Source organism: Pelophylax lessonae (assembly GCF_965119305.1).
Source record: "Pelophylax lessonae genome assembly, chromosome: 3".
NCBI classification, from domain to species: domain Eukaryota; kingdom Metazoa; phylum Chordata; class Amphibia; order Anura; family Ranidae; genus Pelophylax; species Pelophylax lessonae.
Window position 1 is genome coordinate 166,965,564 of NC_138770.1, and position 26,842 is coordinate 166,992,405.

A 26,842-nucleotide genomic window follows, 5' to 3' on the forward strand; every position below is an offset into this window, starting at 1 on the left:
CCTTAAGTTTATATATGCCCACAGTTATATTTAAAATCTGCAACTCTCCTTCTGTTACTCCTTTAAGGTGGACCTTGCATTTCAGGCAAGGTCAGCCTATTTAACGTAACCCTTTTTTTAAACCAGTGTTTCTCAACCTTTTTTCGATCAAGGCACCCTTTAAAATGATCTTAGGGCACCCCATTCTAAAATGTTAAAAACTAAACGAATAACTTTACATAATGTAGCAACATTCACACATGTAGGACACCCAACATTAAAGATGATTTATTCTTCCAAAGAAAATACACCTTTGCGCACTGGGACTTCCAATGTTTCTCTTCCCCTTCAGTTTACCTCTCTCATTCAGCTAATGTGACCCCACTACTGACAGAGAGGGGCAGAGGAGGGAAGTGCAGTGCAGGACACCAGGGTGTAAAACGTCGTAATGGTGCACAATGAAAACATGTGACTTTATTTAGCTAAAAGGCAAACTTGATCCACCCTCTTCCTTGTATACAATTTTGGGGGAATTGTAGGCATTTTGCTAAGGCACCCCTGAAGAATCCTGAAGGTAGCCCGGGGTGCCTGGGCACCCTGGTTGAAAAAGACTGGTTTAAACATTGAATTAAAGTGAAAAAGAGCCTATGTGATATATATTATAGTTAAGTAATATGCTGACCTTTTCCTGGACTGCCAGATAGCAGGGGGTGACTTCAACATTTGGACTACTCAACATTTTCTGAGATCCATGGGCAGAAATGAGGAGAAATGTAAATATGTTATCTAGCACCCCCCAACCCCCCTCACACACACACATATTATTGAGGGAAAACGCTTCCAAAAAGTTTATCTTGTTACTAAGGTGCAAGGTGTGCTTTCATTGGCCCATCATAGCAAAGACTCCCAACCAGTTCTGCAGGCTGTCATTGCTAGACACCAAGACATAGCACCTGTGATCAATACTGTTTTAGCTGTTCCTACACATTCTTTTAAGGGCCCATTTCCATCTGTGCTTTGTAGTACTGCATGCTAAACCATGACGTGGTCTGTTAAATTGACATTTATTGCAAATGGCACCCCAACACACTAATACAGTAGCAGTCAATGTACATGTACTACAATATATCACAATGCATATGTCATGTGACTCAATTTAAAAAAATATATATATATAAATACATGTATACATATATATTTTTGGTTGTACAGCATTGTGGTGCATTGGCAGCCATTAAGAATAAATGAATGCACTGTATTACAACTCTAAGGTATAAATGGATCCCATAAGTATACCAAGCTACTGGACATAGCAAGATTTCAAGCATCAGAAAGTTATGGCTAGGGGTACCTTCACTTACAGTAAAGAAATTCTAACAAAATACACACAGTTTCATTACAACAGCAAAGTCAATAAACAACTTTATTTAGAGCCATCCTGGAGGAGAGTATTTAAGAACAAATAATTGTCTAGGCAGCTTGAGATTTACACCTATAATGGGTTTTTGGTTCTATCAGTAACAAGATGACCAGAACGCCCTCTTCGTAATTCCTATTTTCATTTCTATTTGATTAACCACCTGTAGCAAACACTTCTATTATTTTGCTATCTCTAAATCTTAAGCTGCTGGGAGTAACACAGGGGATTTTACAAACCCGACATCTTTCTTCTGCAGGAAATTTAAGGGGAGGACGTGAGCGAATGGTGAACTAATTACCAGGAATTGATTTTAGCATTAACCTGGATTTCAATCCCCGCTAGAGGAGGATAAGAGGGAAAAAAAAATCAAATGTTATTAAAAACACACAATAAAAAAGGAACAAGATGAAACACATCTTTAGGGTTCTGAGATTGCTAAACCTGACAATGGAAACAAAGGGAAGGTGAATGATATAGATACAGGCAATACTGACTACTGAGGGAATCTGAGATATGGACATCTAAACACAAATAGGGAAGACAGTTCTTTATTACAGTCCACTATCCAAAGTTCCGATGCATCAAAGCTAGAGATTTAATGTGACTTGACTGATTTTGTAGTGAACCCTAAAGACCCCACAAACACAATTCAAATGAGAGGTCCTTGGCTCATAAGGTAAAAGGATAGACTATGAACAATTACATTTATTTCATTGTAAAGGCTTCAAAGGAGTCTAGACATCAAACTGTAAAAAGGCAAAGCTATCTAATCATATTATGTCTAATCATATCTAATCATATCTGACCTTTCAGCTTGATCTTTGAGTTTTATGAACAGCCTCTGAGGTTACCATAGAGGTTCACTGACCCCTTATTTAAAACACAAACCTGTTGATAACTGCTATAATCCATAATACAGCTTTAATGCAACTAGCAACACATAATGGAAGTCAAAATGCAGGAGCCGTTACATGATATTAGCAATAAAAAAAAAATCCTTGGATAGTGGCTTAGTGGTTGTTGATTTTGCTTTGCGGCACTGTGGTCCTGACTTAAAGTGGACCCAGGAGCAAAACCAAAATTTACATATATGATACAAACTGTCAACATTAACATTGAAATCCGCTTTCTGTCCCCATAAGATAGATGGGGACAGCTGCTATTGGGCTGTCTAGTAGCAATGGAATCTGCTTAAAAACCATCCACTGACAATCACAAGGGAGACAGACTAGTGGCTCAAAGTTAGGCTCAGCCCTCTGGGCAGCACCTCCTCATCCATGACAGGCACAGTGGCTGGGTAGAGAGTTCTGTTAGGTGGATTTTGTGACTTTTTTTTGACACGCTCAACACATTGAGCTGCACTGACGAAGGAGAGTCCAGTATGGACACTGAAGAAATTACACTTTGCTACAAAGTAAAGTAGTGAGTGTACAGCTTGTATAACAGTGTAAATTTGCTGTCCCCTCAAAATAACTCAACACACAGCCAATAATGTCTAAACCACTGGCAACAAAAGTGAGTACACCCCTAAGTGAAAATGTCCTAATTGTGACCAAAGTGTCAACATTTTGTGTGGCCACCATTATTTTCCAGCACTGCCCTAACTCTCTTGGACTTGGAGTTCACCAGAGCTTCACAGGTTGCCACTGGAGTCCTTTTCCACTCCTCCATGATGACATCACAAAGCTGATGGATGTTAGAGACCTTGCACTCCTCCACCTTCCGTTTGAGAATGCCCCACAGATGCTCAATAGGGTTTAGGTGAGGAGACATGCTTGGCCAGTCCATCACCTTTACCCTCAGCTTCTTTAGCAAGGCAGTGCTCGTCTGGGAGGTGTGTTTAGGCAGATGGCTAATGTAAACAAAGCTGTCTGTCATTCTCCCTGGTGTAACTGCAGAGATCATACGATCCTGCTATGTAGGATCATATGTCTCTGTGGTTACATCAAAAGCTACGCCCCTTGACAGTTAGAAGCACGCCCCTAGGGACACACTTAACCCCTTGACCACTAATAAAGTTAGGCCCTTCCCTGCCAGTGTCATTTTTAGAGTAACAGTGCATATGTATAGCACTGATTACTGTAGTAATGTCACTGGTACCCCCAAAAGTGTCAAAAATGTTAGTCAGGGGTCTGATATGTCTGCCGCAATGTCGCAGTCCCGCAAAACTAATCGCAGATCGCACCGCCATTACTAGTTAAAAAAACAATAAAAATGACATACACTTAGTGCGATTTTTTTTACCAAAAATATGTAGCAGAAAACAAATTGGCCTAGAATGTTAAAAAATTTTAATTTTTAAATTTCTTTTGGGAATTTCATATAAAAAAATTTGTTATTTGTTATATATTGTTATTTTTTCAAAATTGATGCTCTTTTTTGGTTAATAGCGCAAAAAATAAAATTCGCACAGGTGATCAAATACCACCAAAAGAAAGCTCTATTTGTGGGAAAAAAAGGACATCAATTTCATCTGGGTACAGCGTCACACGACCGCGCAATTGTCTGTTAAAGTCACGCAGTGCCGAATCGCAAAATAGGCCCTGGTCTTTGAGCAGCCAAATCCTCCGGGGCTTAAGTGGTTAAACCTAGCCGAAAAACTCCCAGAGATGGCATCTTCCCCTCCTGCCTTGTTGCTAGGATGTTGCTAAGACACTCCCAGCTGTTACTGCTCACCCCTTCATCACAGGAGCAAACTCTCAAACCCCTGCACATCTGTGGTTTACTATCTCCTCATTCGCAGCATCGCTGAGCTTAAAGTGACTGTAGCAAGAGAGAGAGTACATGTGAGGGGGGTTTGAATCGGCTGGGAGTGTCTTCTTTTCCTGGAGTTCAGCTTTAAAAATGTTCATGTGTATCTATATGACCATGAAGCATAAATTAGAATGTAAGCTCCTGTGGGGCTGAGGCTAATTCTAAATAGATAGATGTACTTTGCGAAGTTTTGCAGAATATGTCAGCAGGATACGAAATTAATATTTCAATAACTAATATAAGGATAACATGTCTGAATAAATTAACATAAATAAATCCAATTCAATTATGGCTTCTATCTGAATACTGTTTGGCTGTAATAAAAACAAGAAATAAAAGGCAGGACTGATTTAATAAATATTCAGCTCAAAATATAGAGTTGTTAAAGATTATCTATCCTTAGGTTTCCAAATGCTGTCATTTCATTTATAGATTTGTAATGTATTTATCTATTGTATAAGACAAGTATTTAGTGTATATAATATGCAAATTTTATGCAACTGTGATCAGCGATCCATGAGGAGCAAAGTTAAAAATGGAAAGGGGTCACCTATCTTTTAAAATGCAAACGATGTAACCGGATTTTATCCTAAAGAACATCTAAAATAGGTGTGTAATTAAGCACTCATTTTGGGCATACTTAGCATTAGCGAAGCCTTTGCTGAAGATGCTGATGCAGCAGCTTTCAGTCATTTTTTTATGTCCTTCAAAACTGTAATTGTTCCTGATTAAAACTGAGATCTGTCTCCCACTTTTAGTACATGGTGAATAATAGAGCTATATTAATGTTGTGTAACATTCATTCCACTTACAAGGGCACATTTAGCAAGGCAGCATGAAAACTAAAGCAACCCATAACAGCCAATCCGATATTATTAAAGTGGTTGTAAACCTCTGACATGAAAAATGAAAAAAGCATATCTTTCTAAAGTGTGTACAAGCTTCAATCCCAAGCACCGAATGTTATTTCTCTCTGCTGGCTAGTTTTTCTGTTTGCATAGCTCACTGCTGAAAGGTTTTCCCAATTCCAAGAGATGGAGGGGGATGGGGAGGGGTGTTCCAGCACACAGCCTGTGATTGACAGCCTCAGCTGTGCATGTTTCCTTGTGTGGTGGGGGATGTGTCTCCTCCCTCCAATCAGGTCCCATATTAAACAGAGCTGTGCAGTGCATGTGACATCAGCTCCCCACCCCCTTCCTCCTAGAGGTAAAAATGCTGTGTAAACTGTACACTTTAAAAGGCTGTAGAGAAGAGAATACTGCAGTTAATCATCTTATGTAGGAGGATTTGTTTCATCCTTGTGTACCACCTGGGACCAATGGTGTATTTTGGTTTTGTGCTGCCCTAGGCAAGACTAAAATTGGGCACCCCCCCCCCCCTTCCGACTCCTATGTAAATTTGCCTGACTCCTTCCTTTTTAATGGATGTGAAAATTGTCCGTCAAAAATTGAAGGACTCCAAGTCCCAGCATGAACCCCTGAGATCTCACGAGAGGGGGGGTGTAAGAGAGGGTGGGAGAGAGAGAGAGGGGGTGGGTGAGGGAGGGAAAGAGAGGGGGGGGATGAGAGAGAGAGAGGGGGGTGGGTGAGGGAGGGAGTGAGAGAGAGGGGGGAGAGAGAAAGAGAGGGGGGTAAGAGAGGAGGGGTTGAGAGAGGGGGGGGTGTGAGAGAGAGGGGGGGTGTGAGAGAGGGGAGAGAAAGGAGGTGGGAGAGGCGGCTCTAGCAACCAGTGGCCAAAAGAGTCTCAGGTGGAGGGGGGCGGCTTTTTTGCTGCCCCCCTACAAAATGCCACCCTAGGCCTGGGCCTTGTTGGCCTAGGCCAAAATACAGCACTGCCTGGGACTATTTACTTCACTGGGTATATGTGAGGGTTTACAACCACTTTATTCTGATTGGTTATTACTTTGTCTTACACATCATCGTTGGTCTATACAATGTCTTATTCAATAATCCTGCAAAATAAAGGCTAATAAATAGGAAAAGGCTGTATTAAGACATCTGTTATGAAAAAGACGGGTTTTTTTTATTTGCCTAAGGCTTGGTGTGACCAAGCAAGGGCTTGTTTCTGCCCATTCCCCCACATCTCTTGTAGGTCAGTCTATTTGTTTCAATGAGCTGGCCTAATCATGAGAAATGCAGAACAGAAGTCTCAGACTCTTCCAAAACAATGCAACACCGAACTGCATTGGTGTTTCGTCACCATGTCATTTGCCGTGCATGAAAATGCATTGCGGTTGCAGATGCATAAGAGTGTCATTAACAATCAATGACACTGCCACACCTCTTCTAAATGGCAACACCTCTTTCTGCGTGTTGGGAAATTGTACAATTTTGCGTGCATTCCTGACATGCAAAGATCCGAAACCAGGCTACAATGAAATCCATACACTTTATAACACATGATTTAATGATTTAACATATCAATTTTTTGTGGCTCCTAAGGCAGAAAGGGATGAATTTTGTAATGAAGCACTTGGGCATGTGTATCTATTGAAGGGCAGCCCAACACCTCCCAACCCCCCCCCCCCCGCCCCACATGGTCACTTCTATTGGAATTTATTGTGTGGTCTCTGCACACAAAGCTAAATTGTGTTATACTTGATATCAAAAGTAATTATTACAACAGCCTGCTGACTTTAAACACATGCCCTTTAAGCTAGGCTCACAATATTGTGGTTTTACCTATTCCAAAATTGAGGCCTCAGGTAAACAGCATAGCTATGTGCTTTCCAGCAAGGGAAAGCTCATGAGGCTTCCACTGCACTGGGTGCCATTGGGAATTAGGACCATTGGGACCTCCGCAGGCCTGCTAACAGTAGCTGCAGGTACAGGAAAATGTGCAATTTACCTGCATACATGTGAACCTAGCTTAATGAAGAACTCCAGGCCAATGGCTAAATACACAAATGAAATACATTAATGGGAGCTCATTCAAGTACCAAACGATTTTAATTTCTGTCAATTTAGTCCCAAGATTTACACTCCAATGCCACGCTGGACAGTGCTGTCAGCGCAGGAGACCTGATTTTTCTCTGCTGCATTTAGGTAACAATATCAGGTCTTGTCCTTCCTCCAGGTTAAAGAGAAGCAGCAGACTGAGAAGTTCATCTATCTGTCAATCTGTCTATCTGTCAATCTGTCACTCTGTTCCTATCAGTGCTCATGATGGCACATGAGAACTGCAGCACAACTGATTGGATCCCTGGGCTGCTTCTTCCTCTTCCAGTCTAAACTCCGCTGTACAATGGAATGCAAAATCTAAAATTAAGTCAAATTCTCTTATTCATACTACTTGCAATTACAAATACATTTAATGGTGTGGGTAGGAAAGACATATCTGCATAAATGTAGTTTACATTTTTTTTGGAGTTTGGCTTTAAGGGCATTGAAAGGAGAATGGCTAGCTCATATTAGGACCGGTCACCGCAGTCATTTGTAGTCATGAGTCTTTCACTGCAGTTTATGCAGCAGCTAAAACTGGCTACTAGGATGGATTCAGGATTATCTGTGATGAAAACTGAAATATCTGTAACCACAGACTTTCTTGGCCATAATGCCCCATACACACGTGCAGATTATCTGCAGACTTTTGTCTGCAGACTTACCTTTTCTATGTAGTGCAAGGGCCTGCCGGATTGCATACAAATTGAAAGTGTTTAGGTTTGACCTCATATTATATGGTTTTGGTAAGTCTGCAGACAAAAGTCTGCAGATAATCTGCACGTGTGTATGGGGCATCACTGGAGAGCTTTGCCTGGTTGGATGCAGTCTTGGAATAGTAAATATTCCACAAAAAGGTCTTCAATATCCACATGTGTGCAGTACAATGTAATAAACCCCTCATTTGGTTTAGATGTAGAAGTAGACATGAGTAGATTTCAGTACCCATGGACATAACTAAACAGCACATAAACTGTATTTGTTTCTTACCTTTAGAAAGGAATCTAAGGAACCATTTTCCATGAATTCTGTAATTATCATGACCGGTTTGCCTGTAAAGTATAAGAAAATAATCAAATGTTTGTTACGTTACAGTCTCTGCAATAAAAATAATTTTCTATCCAGGGTAATGGCATCAGTCTGTATGGTTTGGAAGGTAAAGTGGTTACATTTTAAAGTGGTATTAAAGGTTTAGCTTTAAAAAAACAAAAAACAAACATATACTTATCTGCTCTATGCAGTGGTTTTGCACAGAACAGCCCGATCCTCTTGTTCTCGAGTCACTCGTCGGCACTCCTGGCTCCTCTACCTTGCTTTTGGGGGCACTGGTGCGTGCTCGCTCCTGAGCGCTGCTCTATGCTTCCATAATACACATACAGCCAAGGCTCGCTCTCCCCTGCCCCACTCTCTCCTCATTGGGCACACTGACTGTGATGGACAGCAGAGGGAGCTGTTCCCGCTGCTGTCTCAGCCAATGAAGAGAGGGAGTCCCAAAACAGCCGATGCTCTTGTGCACATTGCAGGATCGAGTGGGTGCTCAGGTGAGTATTGGGGGGGGGGGGCTATGGGGGAACAGCACACAGAAGATTTTTTACCTTCATGCATAGAATGCATAAGGTAAAAAACCTTCAACCTTTACAACCACTTTAAGTAAGCCTTAGATAGAACTGTACATGACTGTAATAGAACACATAAAATGAATCACAGCACACTACAAAAAACTATGTGAGTATACATATTTTAGAAACATATAAGTGTGATGGCAGAAAAAAAGATCAAGTGATCCATTGAGTCCACCCCATTTTTTTTATTTTTTTTTTTTAAATAGACTTTTTCTAAAAATTAGACTTAAAAATAGACTTTTTCCTGTAAGACAATATCTTATTGTTCTAGTGTGCATTGCATACTAGCACATTATAAAATACTTACCTTGGAATGAAGTCCTCCAGTGATGCACTGTCTCCTCTGAAAGGGCTTCCATCTTCCCCCAGTCTTTCTTCCAGGTTCACAGGCCCTGGTTGTATCAGTGGCCAGAGCCATGATGACGTCACTCCTGTGCATGCGCTCAGGAGCCTTCGGCTTCGGCACAGAGCTCTGAAGGTCCGGCACAATATGCTGTCCCTTCAGAGTGCATGCACCAGTGGCGTCATTGGCTGCATCCAGTGTGATTATATATATATAATAATAATAATAACTGCTGGACAATAACCTTTCCATCATTTAAATCAACCCTGCTGTCCCCAAAGTATACAACACTAATCATGGTTGTGTATTATGTGTAATGGCTAGATTTCTTGCACTGTAAGGTTCATCTGCATGGACAAAAGCAAGGCATTTGCAAGCTTATAAGCAATGGTGTATGTGCGAAAGTAGCAATACCTGTTAATTGATCAGCCACTTCCCAGCAGTGTCCCGAACAGATGGAAAGATGGCTAATGGTTATGTGCTTTGTGTGAATAACGCTTAAGATTTTAGTAGCACATCAGCTCTGCAGTAAGATGCTTCTTTTAATGATTCCCATCAAGCTGAGGGTCTAATTACTGACATTAGGTTCAGACAATCATTGGGTATAGATTTCCCCCACTAATTGTAAAACAGATACCAAGATAGACACCCTCATTAGTCTGTGCAATCACTGTGCACGATAAAGGTTCATTTACATATCCAATTAACGAACCCTTCATCAAACTGTTAACCTGGGTATGTACTTTTACATTTAAAGAATGCTGAAGTTTTAAAATTAGCAAACCTTTTAAAGGGAACCTGGATGTATAGAGACGGATAGAGTTGACAGTAGATTCTGTAAATACTAGATCCCTGTCTTCCATAATGACTTAGTGGCTTCAAGCGTAACGCCACTTTTGTTGAGAAAAAAACATTTTCCTCTGGGTGATCTCTTTACATTTCAGGGATTTTAACAAACTTTGTTACAGATTCCTACCTTTTGGTATTCTGTAGAAATCATTGTTTGTTCCTCTGAGTGGGTGAAATGGAAGTGGTTTCATAATTATCTATCAGCTGTGGCAGCTGCAGGGCTCTAATGAGGAAATCTGCTGGGCCTGCATTCCTTTAGACGTGTTCCTATTGGGAGTATCTCACCAAAAATTACATTTCTGTTGCAGGGGATGCCAGAAATCTGATTTGTATCTTAGGCAGACTTCTGGGAAAATTGGTGAGCCAATCACACAAGCAGGAAATGATGTTTCTGGGGTGTGGTCAGTACACATTCTGTGTACAGAACAGCTCCAGGTAGCCATACTGCATTGCAATTTCAGAACATTACAACAGCTGCAGATTGAAAAGGAAAGGACATTTTTAATAAAATTTAATTACAATATGATTCGTGTCTCAATTGTATACGCTATATTCTTTTTTCTTTATTTGCTGCTTTTTTTCACCACGAAAGTGGAGTTACCCTTTCAGGACTTGACTTGGAACAAGAATAAAACTTTGCACTGATATTCTAGATTTGCATGCTTGATCCAGGCTTGTGTCTTGATCCAGGCTTGTTTGCTAAAGCAAACAAGCTTTTTCACTTTTCACTTTGCATGGAAAGTTGAGAATTTTCCCCAGAGCTTAATGAATGTGGTGAAATTTCACTTTGCAAAGATTAGCCAATCATGAGTGAGGAAAATGAAAAAAAAAAAACACAGCATCTTTATTTGCATATAAATGGAAGATGGATGTTGGGGGAGCTTCACCTCATTCACTAAGCTCTGGAGCAAATTCTTATGAAGTGCAACTTCCCTTGCAAAGTGAACAATCTTATTGGCCTTTAAAGTGATTGTAAAATCTTGTGTTTTCTTGTTATACTTACCTGCTCTGTGCAGTTGGTTGTGCACAGGGTAGCCGGATCCTCCTCTTCTTGGGTCCCTCTTCGTTGTTCCTGGCCCCTCCCTCCTGTCGAGTGCCCCTACAGCAAGCAGCTTGCTATGGGGGCTCCCGATCTGAGCTGCAGCTCTGTGTGTCCATGCAGTCACGGAGCTGCCATTCGGCCCGCCCCGTCTATCTCCTGATTGGCCAACTGACTTTGATTTCGAGGGACTGTCCCTGATTTGGAACAATGTCTCCCTGGCCCTTTTTTCTTCTCATTCGTCCATCATTTTGGTCTGATCTATATAGTATATAAAATGCACTATATAGCTTTTAAAAAAATGTGTTTCTCAGTGCTGAACCTTTCATCCAATTTCTAAATTGCTGCATTTGTAAATTTCAAAAGCCATTATAAAGGAATAAAAGTTGTGGGTTTAACTAATCCTTCTTTTTTGTATAATTCTCCTTTAAGAGGGCGTGGCAGGGGGTGTATCCTATGCCTACATACTTTTTCTAATAGGTGTCCCTCATTCCCATCTCAAAAAATTGGGAGGTATGCAATGTGATGGCATGGTCTAACATATTTGTAAAGCACTGTTTTTCTAGTGTCCATGTTTTTGGAGTGCATTTAACAATAGATCCTAATATCTATGATGTGAAAGACCCCTAAGGGTTTTGTTTTGCAAAACTTCCCAGAAGTAGTACTGTCAGAAAATGTTTATTCCTCCAGATTTTCTCTTGATTTTTGATGTTCCCTTAAAGTAGAACTAAAGCTCAGCTATTATTCACTGTGGGCAGGCAGGGTTTTCATGACAGAAGAGACATACCACGTCTCTTCTTCAGAAAAACACGCTTACCAGCCTGCTCACAGTGATGGCTCGATCCATATATACTGGGATGACTATCTCTTGCACATGTGAAGGAGTGACATCATTCCACGCCCGCCAAAAAATATGGCAAAAAACTAGCAAAAGAAGATGCCAGAACCTGCGAGGGAAAGGACCGTTGGAGAAAAGGTAAACCGCGCTTAGGAATAAATGTATTAAATACCTAAAATGTATAATATACACTCCAATAAGAGAATCGCCACGTGTCTATGAAACCGGGATGGATAACTGTGAAACTTAATAAACAGAATATGGGCTGCTGCTGATAACAAAGGTAAATACCTTGAAAGCTGTAAAATGATATAAATATCAGCACTGCTCCTCTGTGTATAAATGTGCATAAAGTGACAAGTGCAAAAAGGAATAATCAGAAGACGGCCAGTGGAAGGGACGAAACACGTAAAGCTGACATCTAACGTCTGACTTCAAATCCGTTGGTTGGAACGCAAATGGAGACGTCGTCCACCACAAGATTTTAGAATCAGATCACAGTTGTTTTAAATGTAAATGTAAATCATTTTACATTTTGAATCTATTGCAAAGTTCCTTACCTAGAGATCCTGCCAGTAAGAGCATTTCCTGGTACAGACTCACAATACTAAGCCATTACCTTGTAATTAGCAGCATTGTCTGCCTGCTGTGTGTGCTTCATCATTTGGCGACCCAACGTCAACTGAAGGAACACACATGGCAATCTGCCAATAGGGTAGCTAGTTAAGAAACAGTGGTTTAGTGCTGTTAGCCTTCATCAGTTACTGGCAGGATCCCCAGGTTAGAAACTTTGAATTCAGTTTTGAATTCACAAAAATGGTTTGCCTAAAGTGGTTCTAAAGGCGGAAGGGTTTTTTTTAACCTTAATGCATTCAATGCATTAAAGTGGTTGTAAAGCCTTTTTCCTTAACCGCTTGCCAACCAGCTGCCATAGTTTTACTGTGCTCTGTCAGCCGAAACGACGTACCTGTACCTTGCTTTGCGGGACCGCTAGTGGGGTCGCGTGCACGTGCTGATTAGCCACAGGGGGAGCCAATCAGCAGGTCCAGCAGCTGCTGTTCTGTCAGTAATGAACGCAGGGATCTTGTGTTCCTCTTATTTAGGAACACAGGCCTCTGTGTTCATTCAGCAAGCCCAACCCCCACACAGTTAGAAAGCACCCCCCAGGGATTTATTTAACCCTTTGACTGACCCTGCTGTTAACCCCTTCCCTGCCAGTGTCATTAGTACAGTAACCGTGCATATTTTTAGCATTGATTACTGTAGTAATGTCACTGGTCCCCCCAAAAGTGTCAAAAAATGTCAGTTAGGTGCTCGATCTGTCCGCCGCAATGTCGCAGTCCCGCTAAAAATCGTTGATCGCCGCCATTACTAGTAAAATAAATAAATTAATTAAAATCACATAAATCTTTCCCCTAGTTTGTGGACGAGATAACTATTGTGCAAACCAATCAATATACACTTATTGGAATTTTTTTTTACCAAAAATATGTAGCAGAATACATATTGACCTAACATGATGAAAAAAATTTGATTTTTAAATGTTTTTTATTGGGAATGTTATATAGCACAAAGTAAAATATATTGATTTTTTTTTTCAGAATCGTCCCTCTTTTTTTGTTTATAGCGCAAAAAATAAAAATCGCAGAGGTGATCAAACACTACCAAAATAAAGCTCTATTTGTGGGACAAAAAAGGACATCTCATTATTTTATTTTATTCTAATTTTATTTAGGTACAGCGTCGCACGACCACGCAATTGGCAGTTAAATTAATGCATTGCCGTATTGCAAAAAATGGCCTGGTCATTAAGGGGCTAAAACCTTCCAGTCCAGAATTGGTTAATGCATCCTATGCATTAGGTGAAAAACCTTTTGTGCTGCATGCAGCCCCCATCCCCCCCCCTTTTTCTTACCTGAGCCTGATCCGACCCAGCAATGTGCACAAGTGCAGCAGGTTCAGCCTCACTCTTCTCATTGGACAGATTAATAGCAGCAGGAGCCACCCCCCCCCCCCTTATACTTACCTGAGCCCTATCTCAATGTAGCAATATGCATGGGAGCAACCTCTTTCCTGGGTCTCTCTATCCATATTTGCTCACACAGCAGTGGGAGTGATTTCCCAAGAGGCTTGCTATTGGAGGCACTCGGCAGGGGGGAGGAGCCAGAATCACTGGTCGGAAACCCAAAGGGAAGAGGATCTGGGCTTCTCTCTGCAAAACCACTGCACAGAGCAGGTAAGTATAACATGTTTGTTTGTTTTTTTTTGTTTTCTTTTTAAACTCTTTGTATTTACTTCAAGAAAAATGTATATGGTGATGTATGATGCCAAACATACTGAAAAGTATTTTCTGTGTTTTCATTGTGGATAGTGGACTTTATGTACAAAAGGTTTTACTGGGATCTATCTCTTCATTAACCTTCCCTATATTGTAATTTAACTCATTAGAGAAGTCAATAGATTTTGGGTATAAGCAAAAGCACAGAGAATGTATGTATATATATATATATATATATATATATATATATATATATATATATATACATATATACATATATATAATTTTTGCATTTATTGTGTTCAGGATTACGAAAAAACATTTTTATAATAATTTCTTACTTCTAGGAATCAGGTAAATTAAATAATTTTTAAAATTTCAAATGTATTGTTTCCAACCAGCAGGCAGCTCTTTTTCTGTCCGCTTCTCACATATTAACCATGTTGTCCTTTGCTGCTTAGCTCAAATTACACAAAGAAGACCGTCCCTGTTCTGTACGTGTCGGTATGACGTTTCAGTTAGAGAGACTTAATCATAAAGGGGTTGATTTACTAAGACTGGAGAGTGCAAAATCTGGTGCAGCTTTTAGCCAATCAGCTTCTAAATTCAGTGTGTTTAATTAAGCTTTGACAATAAACCTGAATGCTGATTGGTTTTTATGCAGAGCTGCACCAGATTTTACACTCTCCAGCTTTAGTAAATTAACACCAAAGGGAGAAGCAACTGTTGTGCTCTCTGTTTAGGTAACTCAGAATAGTCTACAAAACGTCTGTTACATGTACATCTCATACTAAATGCTTGTTTGCAAAATCTAAAACATATACAAAATACATTTTAAAGATTGTGTTGACCCTAAACCAAATGGAGCTGCACCCAAACTCTTCCACAAGCCACATTTTTATAGTCTTTTAATTTAAACAAATACAGTACATGTGTATTATCAAAAAGATAAAATGAAAGCATAACTCTGGTAAAAAAAAAATAAATACATAGATTAAAAGCAACATTTTTCCTTATCTTAATCATCTATTATTATTTTTTGTAATACAGAAGTTTAAGTAAAACTAGGTCTGACAAAGGCCACAGATTGTGCTGTAGGGCAGCAGTTTCTAGTAAGGAAGACTGGCCTCTGTCCTTGAGCAGAGTAATAAGTCTTGTTACCGCCCCCTTGTACCCGTTGTAGCCCCTCCTGGTGGCCAGAGATAACTGCACTATAGTGTGAAGGAAGTGAATAAATTAAGTGATTACCTCTTAACGACCACGTGCTGCAGTTTTACTGCTGCAGGTCGGCTCTGTCCCGCCAAACAATGTAACTGTACTTCGCTTCGTGGGACCGCTAGCGGGGGCCTGCGCCCATTCACCACAGGAGAATCAGTGGATCAGCGGGTCCGGAGGCCGTGATTGCCACTGGACACCCACGATCACTCCTCGCGGAGACAGAACTGCAGTCTGCCATTGTAAACACGGCAGACCGCGGTTCTCTCAGTTATAAACACAGGGATCCTGTGTTCCTCTTATTTAGGTGCACAGGTCTCTGTGTTCCTGCAGAAAGCCCATCCCCCATACAGTTAGGAAAGCACCCCCTAGAGACACATTTAACCCTCTGATCGCCCCTGGTGTTAATCCCTTCCCTGCCAATGTCATTATTACAGTAACAGCAGAGATGTATAGTAACTAAGTAAAACTACTTCACTACTGTACTTAAGTACCGAAAGGCGGTATCTGTACTTTCCTAGAGTAGAATTTTTTTCTCCTACTTCCACTTTTACTTCACTACATTTTTTCAATGATTTCAATACTTCTACTCCAATATTTTTTTTTGTGCTGCATAGTTACTCGTTACAATTATAAAAATTAACCACTGCCAGAACAGTAGATGGCAGGTTTCATGAAGCTCAAAAAAATGTGTATAATGTCATGTGTACTTTTGACTTCTTTCTTTAATAACTTTAACTTTAATAACTTTAACTTTAATAAACTTTTGACTTCTTTCTTTAATAACTATATAACACAGTACTTGTACTTTTACTTTCAGTACTTGAGTAGCAATTTTTTTTCAAAACTACTGGTACTTTACTTTCAGTACTCGAGTAGCAAAATTTAAAAAAAAACTACTTGCAATACTTAAGTACAAAAAATGTTGAATACTTTAGTACTTCTACTCAAGTCACTTTTTGATCGAGCACTTCCACTTCTACTCAAGTCACTTTTTGATCGAGCACTTGTACTTTTACTCAAGTATGGGTTTTGAGTACTTTATACAACTCTGAGTAACAGTGCATATTTTTAGAACTGATTACTGTAATAATGTCACTGGTCCCCCCAAAAGAATCAAAAATGTCAGTTAGTTGTCCAATCTGTCCGCCGGAATGTCGCAGTCCCGCTAAAAATCGCTGATCGCCGCCATTACTAGTAAAAAATAAATAAATAAAAATTACATAAATCTTTCCCCTAGTTTGTAGACCCGATATCTTTCGTGCAAACCAATCAACAAACACTTATTGGGATTTTTTTTTTACCAAAAATTATGTGACAATATACAAATTGGCCTAAAATAATGAACAATTAGATTTTTACAATTAGTTTATTGGGAATGTTATATAGGAGAAAGTAAAAAATGTTAATTTTTTTTTTTTTTCAGAATTGTTGCTCTTTTTTTGTTTATAGCGCAAAAAATAAAAATTGCAGAGGTAATCAAATACCGCCAAAAAGAAAGCACAATTGTCAGTTAAAGTAACACAGTGTCATATCGCAAAAAATGGCCTGGTCATTAAGGGTGTAAATCTTTCTGGTCCAGAAGTGGTTAAAAAAGGAATCTTCTTGCCTCTGGAGTATGGTATTTCAACTTTTTTTTTGCTATTGCTGCTGTATGTGTGAAGAGGGAGGTTGGGGGTATAGAGGGATAAAATGTTATTCTGGTATCCTTGAGTTTCAGAGTTAAATGTAAATGGCCTATTTAAAGATAAAAAAATGTGTCTTTTACTTCTGCCTTTCCTAGTTCAGATATAACTTTTTTATTTTATCTGCCTACTCCTACTATCTAAAAAAACAAGTATCGCTTTGGACGCACTTTAAGGGTTGCATTAGGGGTAAAGGTTAACTGTTATAGTTCATGATGTGTGGTCATTTAAAGGGTTTGGTTAAGTGTTAGATTTTGGCTGACAGTTACTAATAAACAGGGGCAAGCAGTTCCATGGACTTATCTTTAAATTCCTGCATAGTCTCCATAAATTAGGGGCAGCTGATAGAATTAAAAAGCATAAGAGGGATTTCATATGGCAGTGCTGTAATTTGCTCACTTGCTAGCTGTGCTCTGAAAGTGTGTTATAAGCTCATTTTATTCATTGCCAGCTCGTAATGAATTTTTACACTTACAGGAAAGATTAGCCATTTTATACAACTCTGCAGTTACATTTTTATCACTTATAACAAAGACATAAGATTCCTTTCCCATAAGAAAATAGGAACCTGGCAACATTATTAACAATATACATAAAGCAGAAACAGATATGACTTTAATTGCTGTTAAATCATATACTGTATACTCTGATCACCCATTTGTTATACACAAAATTTGTTTAAACTACATTGAAAATCCAATAAAAACGTGTTGCGCTATCATATAAATAAGTGCAATAACCTTTACAAATGATACTAAAAATTGATTGAAAATCCAAACAAAATAATTAATCAAGTGTCCAGAAACCAAATCAAATCCATAAAGTGATAGATAGAAATGTGCAAATATCCTCTGGTTCTTATTAGGTACTACACTCGGTGCTCCCCATAGGAAATCAGGGCAAATATATCCTCTTACCAGATCATTAGACCTATCAAGGTCTATAGTCACATCAGTGAGCTTCACCCCTTTCTCTAGGTGTAGGCCACCTTTGCTTTTCAGCCGCCTTGGGGATACCAATAAAGAAAAATTCCCACAAACAAATATCCTTAAGGAACCTCGGACCCGTTCATACAGTATACCAATGAGAAGAGAAAAGACTCATTGTGCAGTGCCCAAAAATAGCATAGGAGTTTAATAAAATAATCTACTTACAACAGCAAAGTTTAAACAGGCATTAGAAAAACATACAATCGTCCCACACTCTCCACGGGCATCACAACGTCACTGCTATTTCCTTGCCTGATGTACGTTTCGTCTGAATAGACGTCTTCTGTGAGTACATTGGAAATCTAGCTGAACATAAACTGTGGGGTAGATTTACTAAAACTGAAGAGTGCACAATCTGGTGCCACTCTGCATAGAAACCAATAGGCTTCTAATTTCAGCTTGTTCAATTAAGCTTTGACAAAAAAAAAAAAAAAATCTGATTGGTTTCTATGCAGAGCAGCACCCGATTTAGCATTTTCCACTTTTAGTAAATCAACCCCTGTGTATCCAGTAAACAACAAAGGCCAATTTAGTGAGAAAGCATGGTGGTATTGTAAATCAAGAGATGTAGAATGGATAGTGGGTTAACAACTTTAATAGACTAAGCTACAATCAAACCTAAATTCACAATTCTTTTAATCTGGCTTACATAAAAAAAATATTTAAAGGTTAGCTAAAACCTTGTTTTTTTGGCAAATATGTAATAACCCTCTGGGAGCACAAACAGCCAGACTACATTTCAGAAAATAGTAATCGTTTGCCATTTTTCTGAATGTTATAACTCTCTTTCAAGCTGCCTTACTCTTGCCTCTTAGTAGAGATTGTTGGGCTAAGTAGGGGCGGCTTCATCATTACACTTTTATTTGTGTAGCGCTACCCCCACAGGAGCCGCTGGTTACTTATTCCCCCTATTCCTGCACAGCCAGGCAACACGCATTTCCAACTTGCATCCAGACATAATACATCTGTCCATGATGTTTTTTTTTAATGATTCTTTATGAATCAGTGGCAAAGTTCTTTAGGAACCAGGAGCTCTCAGTCCCCTTTAGTGAAATCGCACAATGTTCCAAACCGTATGCAGGAGTATCATGTCTCCTCAGTAGAACCTCACACAGTTCTGATGCTTGTAGCTACTACCAGCCCACCTGGCTGCTTTGACTACCTTAACTTTGAATGCCCCAGGACAAGCGATTGGGATTTAGAACAACACTGTCCCTGGAAAGCATGCTAGATCTGGCAGCCTCTCCCCTTGAATGCCCCGGGTGTTCTGAGGTACTCATAGTGTCCTTTGCTCCCCAAAGCATTTGGCACGAGTTCTGTTTAGACCTCCAACTGATCAGATCCTCCAATGCCAGGCCGGATGTCTTCTGCACAAGACCCAACGGTAATGGAGATCCCTCTCTTAGGTTTCCTCTCCTTCCTTTCCTCAGCTCCTGCCTGGAGGCAGAGCCCCCAGACCCGGGTCGCCTCCCAGGCCACACGACAGCAACATCAGCACTTCGTATTCCACCCAATTGCCCTGCTGGCTTGGCTCCATGATATTTAAGGTCTGACATTGCAACTCTGCCAGGGCTTTCTGCCTGGGGAATTCGCCAGGTTCCCTAAAGTATGCAGATCAGGACCTCCCACCCTCCGCCCACTAAGTTCCAGAAGCTTCTCCAAGCTTCTGCAACCAAGGGTAGGTACCAGAGACCTGCCCTGCAGAGCCCTTCAGCCTGACCTGTAGTAACCTGCCCAATTACAGACTTACACAATTACCACGAGTAAACAAAATACACTTACCTACATTAGTTGCACACTAGAGGGTGCTACATATACAGGCTTTCGCAAGAACTTCATTTGCCATGAACACTGCTAGGGATGTGTTTTCAGAGGTATGTTTTTAGGAGTTTGAACCAAGCTAGCTTAATTAATTTGGAGATGATGCCTGTTGATGGCTAGAATCAGAATTGACAATGCTGCCAGGCACGTCTACGCCTTGTGTCCTTAGCAGTCCAAGCAGGCAGTGACTGGAAGGGTGACAACACTGAATTCATTTTATTTGGCATGGTAAAGTGTTGCCACACAATCAAAGGAATTGTATTTTAAAATGAATTTGTTGGAAGTATTGATGGGTAATTAAAAAATATCACTGGGGCATTATAAAAAACAGAGAGAGATGCTATAAAGCTGATTTAAGCATACATCATATATGCATTTTTATGCTTTGCCCACTGATACAGAAAAACATGTCAGAGGTAAGAGAAAATGTAAAGTATAACATATATTATTGAAAACAATAGGAAATATTTATCTTAGCATTTACGTATTTGTTTATTTTTGTAAATATTGAATAATCCTTTCCTAAGATAGCAGTGTGTTGTGGTCTTAAATGATATTTACAGATAACTTTGACATGGCATTCAGTAACTTGATAAAATAGAATGGAATCATTGTTGCAATTAGCAATCTAATCAAGGCACTGGCTTTAGCTTTATAGAGAATATTTATATTAAGTGCCTGGTTTTCAGGCACTTTTCTGATGGAGTAAAAATAATTCAGCCTTTGCTTCCTCCGGGTTAGTTTAATTTTAGTTTTATCTTGCAATTACTGCTCTTCCATCCTTTATGTTCAAACTCATTTAGGGCTTACTAACAATTGCAAATGGAATGGAAAAGGTAAACATCTGTTTCTTTCAGTAGAGGATTCAAGCAGCGTATTTACAGCATCTCAGTAAACATTGTGGACCAGGGCTGCAGATGTATTAAAGCACATGCACACTACCTACATACAGTACATAATTATGATGAATGTGAGCTGTAATGTCAATGCAGCATGGCTTGGCACATCAGCAGCATACCTTGGCGTTTACAGAGTGCCCAGACCTGCATACACAGGACTGCACTGTGCACAATGTATATGATTAATTCCAATTGATCAATGCTGCTCCAAGCTATGAGCTGCAATGTGTACTACAGCTTTCCACATGAACAAACATTTACTGACTTCTGCAGATAAACATTTTCATCATCTCAATATAATGCTGCTGTCCAAAGGTGTCCCCTGTGCTCATTCTTCCAGAATGAGGGCACCCTTATACAGGAGATTTGTTGCTACCCAGATCACTAAGGGAAAACAGAGGGGAAAAAAAGAATGCAGACGCCACGTCTTATAACTGGTAAACTGCATATATTACATTTCTAATTTTGGGTTTAAAGTCACTTAAAGGGAGTACAAAAGAAAAAGGGTTGAGTTCATAAGTCTGCTGCTTCAACTTTCACTGTCCAATCACAGTTAGGTGTTACTTAACTGTAGCTGAAAAAAAAATCAGGTCTTCTGCCCTTCCAGATAGAGCTGTACTGTGTGGTTGAGGTGTGTAAATCTCAGAAGTGGATGGACAGCAATGCAAAACTTTTTTTTAGAACAATTGCGCAAAAAAGTTCCAAGATCTTACATGTGTTACTTGTTTACTCCTTTAGAAGTGTATGCCTCGTTCAAACCCCAGTGGGACTTTTTTGCACAATTGTTCTAAAAAATAATTTTTGGGGATGACATAAGACGTCTTTAGCCTATCTTTCCACCTATGTCTTTGTAGCAATACAAAACTTTTGGCATGTATGGATTTTTTTTTTTTGCCTGAAGTTCAGCTTTCAAGTCAGCTATAACATGAACGACCAAATTATTTAAACTTACATGTATACACAAATTAAATCAATCTATCAGCAATAAATTATGGTAAATATAATAAATTATAACAAAATAAATTTAAAGACACTGTCCTATAAATATATATAATTATATTATATATATATATATATATATATATATATATATATATATATATATATGTTGTCAAAAGTATTGGGATGCCTACCTTTACACACACATGAACTTTAATGGCATCCCAGTCTTAGTCCACAGGGTTTAACTTTGAGTTGGCCTACCCTTTGCAGCTATACCAGCTTGAGCTCTTCTGCGAAGACTGTCCACAAGGTTTAGGAGTGTATCTATGGGGATGTTTGACCATTCTTCCAGAAGCGCATTTGTGGGGTCAGGCATTGATGTTGGATGAGAAGGCCTGGCTCTCTTTCTACACTCAAGTTCATTCCAAAGGTTTTCTATCGGGTTGAGGTTAGGAGTCATGTTGCTCCACCCCAAATGTTCTCATCCATGTCTCAATGGACCTTGCTTTGTGTACTGGTGTACAGTCATGTTGGAACAGGAAGGGGCCATCCCCAAAATGTTCCCACAAAGTTGGGAGCATGAAAATTGTCCAAAATGTCTTGGTATGCTGACGCCTTAAGAGTTCCCTTCACTGGAACTAAGGGGCAAAGCCCAACCCCGGAAAAAAAAGCCCCACACCATAATCCCCGATCCATAAAATGATTTGGACCAGTGCAAAAGGCAAGGTCCGTTGAGGCATGAATAATCGAGTTTAGGGTGGAGGACTGGCCTGCACAGAGTCCTGACCTCAATTAACAGAACACCTTTGGGATGAATTAGAGCGGAGACTGCGAGCAAGGCCTTCTCGTCTAACATCAGTGCCTGACCTCACAAATGCGCTTCTGGAAGAATGGTCAAACATTCCCATAGACACACTCCTAAACCTTGTGGACAGCCTTCCCAGAAGAGTTGAAGCCGTTATAGCTGCAAAGGGTGGGCCAAGTCAATATTGAACCCTACGGACTAAGACTGGGATGCCATTAAAGTTCATGTGTGTGTAAAGGCAGGTGTCCCAATACTTTTGGCAATACAGTGTATATCAGGGTTGCAACAATACTGGTATTGCTGCCAACACTTAGCATTTGCATGACAGCTTGTACTTGTGCAAATGCTCTGATACCTAAAACCGATACCATTTTTGTGCGCTGCAATTTGAGCCCATACAAAATGAATGGGCTCGCAGCCAACGTAACCCATTTGTTATAATTGCAAATGCAGGATTTATGTACATTCTTTAAAATATTGAATAACAATGATTGAAAATGACAATGAATGGGCTCAAATCGCACTGCAAACAATCACATATGATTTGAACAGGAATGCGGTATGATTCCTGTCTTAATATACATGCGGTTTCCCTCACTGCCCCTGTGTGAGCCCAGGCTTGTCATAGTGACTTCAGCTGAGGTTCACATAGGCGCGGTGCAGGGAACCACATATGATTCGGACCGCAATCCTGTTTAAATCACAAGTGATTCTTTGCAGTGTGATTTGCACTCATTCTTTTGTTATGGGCTCAGACACATCACTGCACAAAAAAAATTAGTATCGGTAGATATAGATAGATAGATAGATAGATTTTTTTCTTATTTTTAATTTAATTTACTGTCTTGAAACTTTATTGGGTAGAAAGTTCTTAGGGTAGGATTTTCTGAATAATAAATGAAGTGACTTTATATGTGACGTCACATACCCTATATTTGTTTGTTTTTTCATTTTCATCAGCAATGCAGAGTCATTGTGTACTAGCAATGATGATATCACCACTACAGGAAGCCCCAGCAAAGGAGTTCTTCAAGGAAACAGCAGATACATCTGTGAATACTGATATTGTCAAAATCCTCTCATAATGACAGTTTATCTTGCAGCTACACAGGCTGACCTACTCAATACAGATACGCCTGTTAGATGCAATCTGTCTAGAAACTTAAATGACAATCGATAATTAAAAGCTAAAAGGGTCCTTGTATGTCAATACAAACACAAAATAAAGATCTAGAGATTCGAGGGATTCTACTCATAGCCTCTACTATAGCGGTGATTTAAAGTAACAACCATAATCAAGGATACAGCTGTGGCTCTGGGGCGACTCTAGCAGTTAAGCTCCAGGTAGCTCCAAGAACCCCAGTTCTGGCTCCAGAGCTTCTCTATAAACTATTGCTTCAGCTCAGAAATGATTCAGAGCTTCTCTGCTCAGCTACCAAATTACAAATGTATTACATGACTTTTTCTTAATTTTTAAAAAAGAAAAATCTAAATATTCATAGAGTGCTTTGGCAGCACTCTGAGGATTACCATATAAAAGTAAAGGTTATTCCTGTTAGCAAAATTATTTTAACAAATATTAAGTCACAGATTTAATTTTGAATGTTTAACTTTACTACAGGTTTGCCTTTTTTAAACAAACATTATTTATATCTGTAAGTCAAACTATATTTTTTAGAGGAACTATGAATGTCTAATGTGTCCCCATGCCCATTCCAATACTCTAAATGCTAGTTATAAATTGGAAATACAAAATATGGAGTTAGCGCAAAGCAAAGATAATTCTAACTTATATGCCCTAGTCTGTGTGATAAAAATTCCGTAACACTGTGATTCTATATGATGTGGGGTCATCCAAATTAAAAATCACAGAGAAGGGGGTTGTAGTCCACAGTTCAGGGCCAGCTTTGTAAGGGGCATCAGAAGCGATTTCCAAACATGCAAAGAGTAGAAAATAAAGACGCCTCTGAGTGTAGACTGCAAAACAATTTAATCAATGATTTGTCAAGCTCACCGTTCCCAGTTTCTGAGTGCGTATGCTCTGAAATGTATCGCAAGCACGTCCGGTGATGACTGCCGATGCTATCGTTCAGTGTGTGTCCCAGCCCTCGTCCCTGGCTCTCTCCTACCTCTCTACCATCCAGCTGGCTGAGACAGCAATGCAAGTGGTGGTACCAGCTCAAGCGCGAGCCCCTGACTTCCCATACACACACACACCTGACTTGAGCCAAAAGATGTGACTGTTCTTAACCTCAAACATGTAAGTGATATTCCACTGTGTTTGGAGTACATTTTTTTACATTCTTCTCTCAATTTCGTCTGTATTTTTTTCTCTTTCTCTAGTTTTAAATTGGAGCTGTTGCTATTATTGTTTATGTTGCTTATTCTGGCATAAGGACATACTGGGCACCTTCAGCTGTCATTGTGCTGTGATTAGCTTCTAGTTCAGTGGTCTCCAAATTGCAGTCTGGGGGCCGGATGTGGCCCTTTGCTTGCCTTTATCCAGCCCTGTGGTTACTTTTGCATCCACTGATACAAGACACTATTCCTTCCACTGACACCAAGTTAGGCATAATTCCTGGTGGTGACATCAACAACGGGGCACTCATTTTCCCATTGACACCAACAATGGGGCACTATTCTTCAAACTGACACCAACGATGGTGATCAATTCCACCCACTGACATCAACAATGAGGAACTATTTCTCCCATTGACACCAACAATGGGGCATTATTCCTTCCATTGATACCAATGTTGGGTCACTATTCTCCCACTGACACCAATGACACTATTCCTCCCATTAAAACCAAGGATTGGGAAAAATTCCTACCACTAACACCAACAACGGGGCATTATTCCTCCCCCTAATTCCAAAGATGTATTGTTTACTCCTACTATAAACAATACATCTTTGGAATTTCTACCTCCAATTTGTTACTACCCAGTCCAGCCCCCATAAAATCGAAAAGACAGTAAACTGGCCCTTTGTTAAGAAAGTTCTAGTGTGCCCATTTGCCTTCAAAAAGGAATGGGCTACCTCCAGGCATATCTGCCTTTAATTTATTCTATTGCTATATACTGTATGCTCCAACATGGAGGCTCCTATGGACGTTGATGATGCACTGAAGCTTTCACATAAACTTTATGTGCAAACATGAATTAATGCAACATGTTAAACGTGTAATTCATTTTATTTTTACTGGCTAACCATTAAGTGTGTTGAGAAAATTTTGTTTTGCTGGTTATCTGTAAAGCCCTTTTGTGTGTACCATACTTATAAATGTTAGTTATAAATTGGCGAGGTTGCCATTATTGTTTAAATACTACACATACTGCAATTATATATATATATATATATATATATATATATATATATATATATATATATATATATGATTAATTAAATGTTTGCACAAAGACAAAAGGGAATGCTTATACAAAAGCCATACAGTAAGGGTACATTCACGCTTCTGTGTTTTAGCGTACATTTTAGGCTGGATTCACAGCTTTCCGCGCGCATGTTTATCCAGTGTCATAGTCATCAACAGGCCTTGTACCATTTGTTGATGCCTTCAAAAATAGATACAGACTCGCAAACCACATTGCATAGATGTGAATCAGCACCAATTAAAACAATTAAAATGCATACGTGCGAATGGGCCCTAAAAGGATAGTAGTATTAATGCCAATCAAAGCCATGCCAATCATAGCCTTCATTTCCCTAGTTAGATAATATCTGGATTGTAACTGGCAAACACAGACATCATCACTATCCACATAAAGGAGCCCTTATATTTTGGTTAGTAAAAGTCATTGTGCTGCAAATAACAACAAACAGCGATGGCTATTGAATTTGATAATTATGCCAGAAAGATTTTTAGATCAAAAGATGTTTTAGATATTGGACACCAGGAAAACTTGTCCCAGATGAACAGTATTTTACATAATAAAACTGCACAATAGAAAAAGTGCCTCCGCTCTCTGCTTAGTGCTGAAACATTGCTCCAAGCTCTGTCTCTATTATGGAGTGAAAGGCAGCAGGTGTCTACAATTCAAGCTTTTACGAGTTTTCCATTTATATTGCCAGATTAGACTGGGATTTACACAGCCAGATAAAAAGCTGTCAGGCATGATGAATGGTTCTCTTTACTATGTGCTACACTTGCTGGTGTTTTCTGCAGGGCTGCTGGGTTCAGTGACCACTGCCTTAGTGAATACAAAGTTCACTATGATTATCGTAACCAGTACTGTTTTTATATGTAATACCAGCTTTTGTTGAAATGTATTTTATCTTTAAATTGAAGTAAGATCAACAATCTGATATGGTATTCCTGTCTTCATAGCAAAAATTAGGTTTTTCTAACCTTCGCTGAGACAAAGCAGGTCAGCATAGGAATGAAAAGAGACATTCCTTCGAAAGCAC

The 26,842-nt window shown here is 39.6% G+C and overlaps 1 protein-coding gene across 1 annotated transcript in view; it reads right to left on the reverse strand.

The window, feature by feature from the left end:
* LOC309549320 (ephrin type-A receptor 3-like) overlaps window positions 1-26,842 on the reverse strand; it is a 308,452-nt gene that overhangs the window by 26,240 nt on the left and 255,370 nt on the right. Inside the window, exon 13 of the mRNA XM_082249514.1 lies at window positions 8,083-8,144. Coding sequence (XP_082105640.1) covers window positions 8,083-8,144 — 62 coding nt within the window. The remainder of the gene's footprint in view (window positions 1-8,082; window positions 8,145-26,842) is intronic.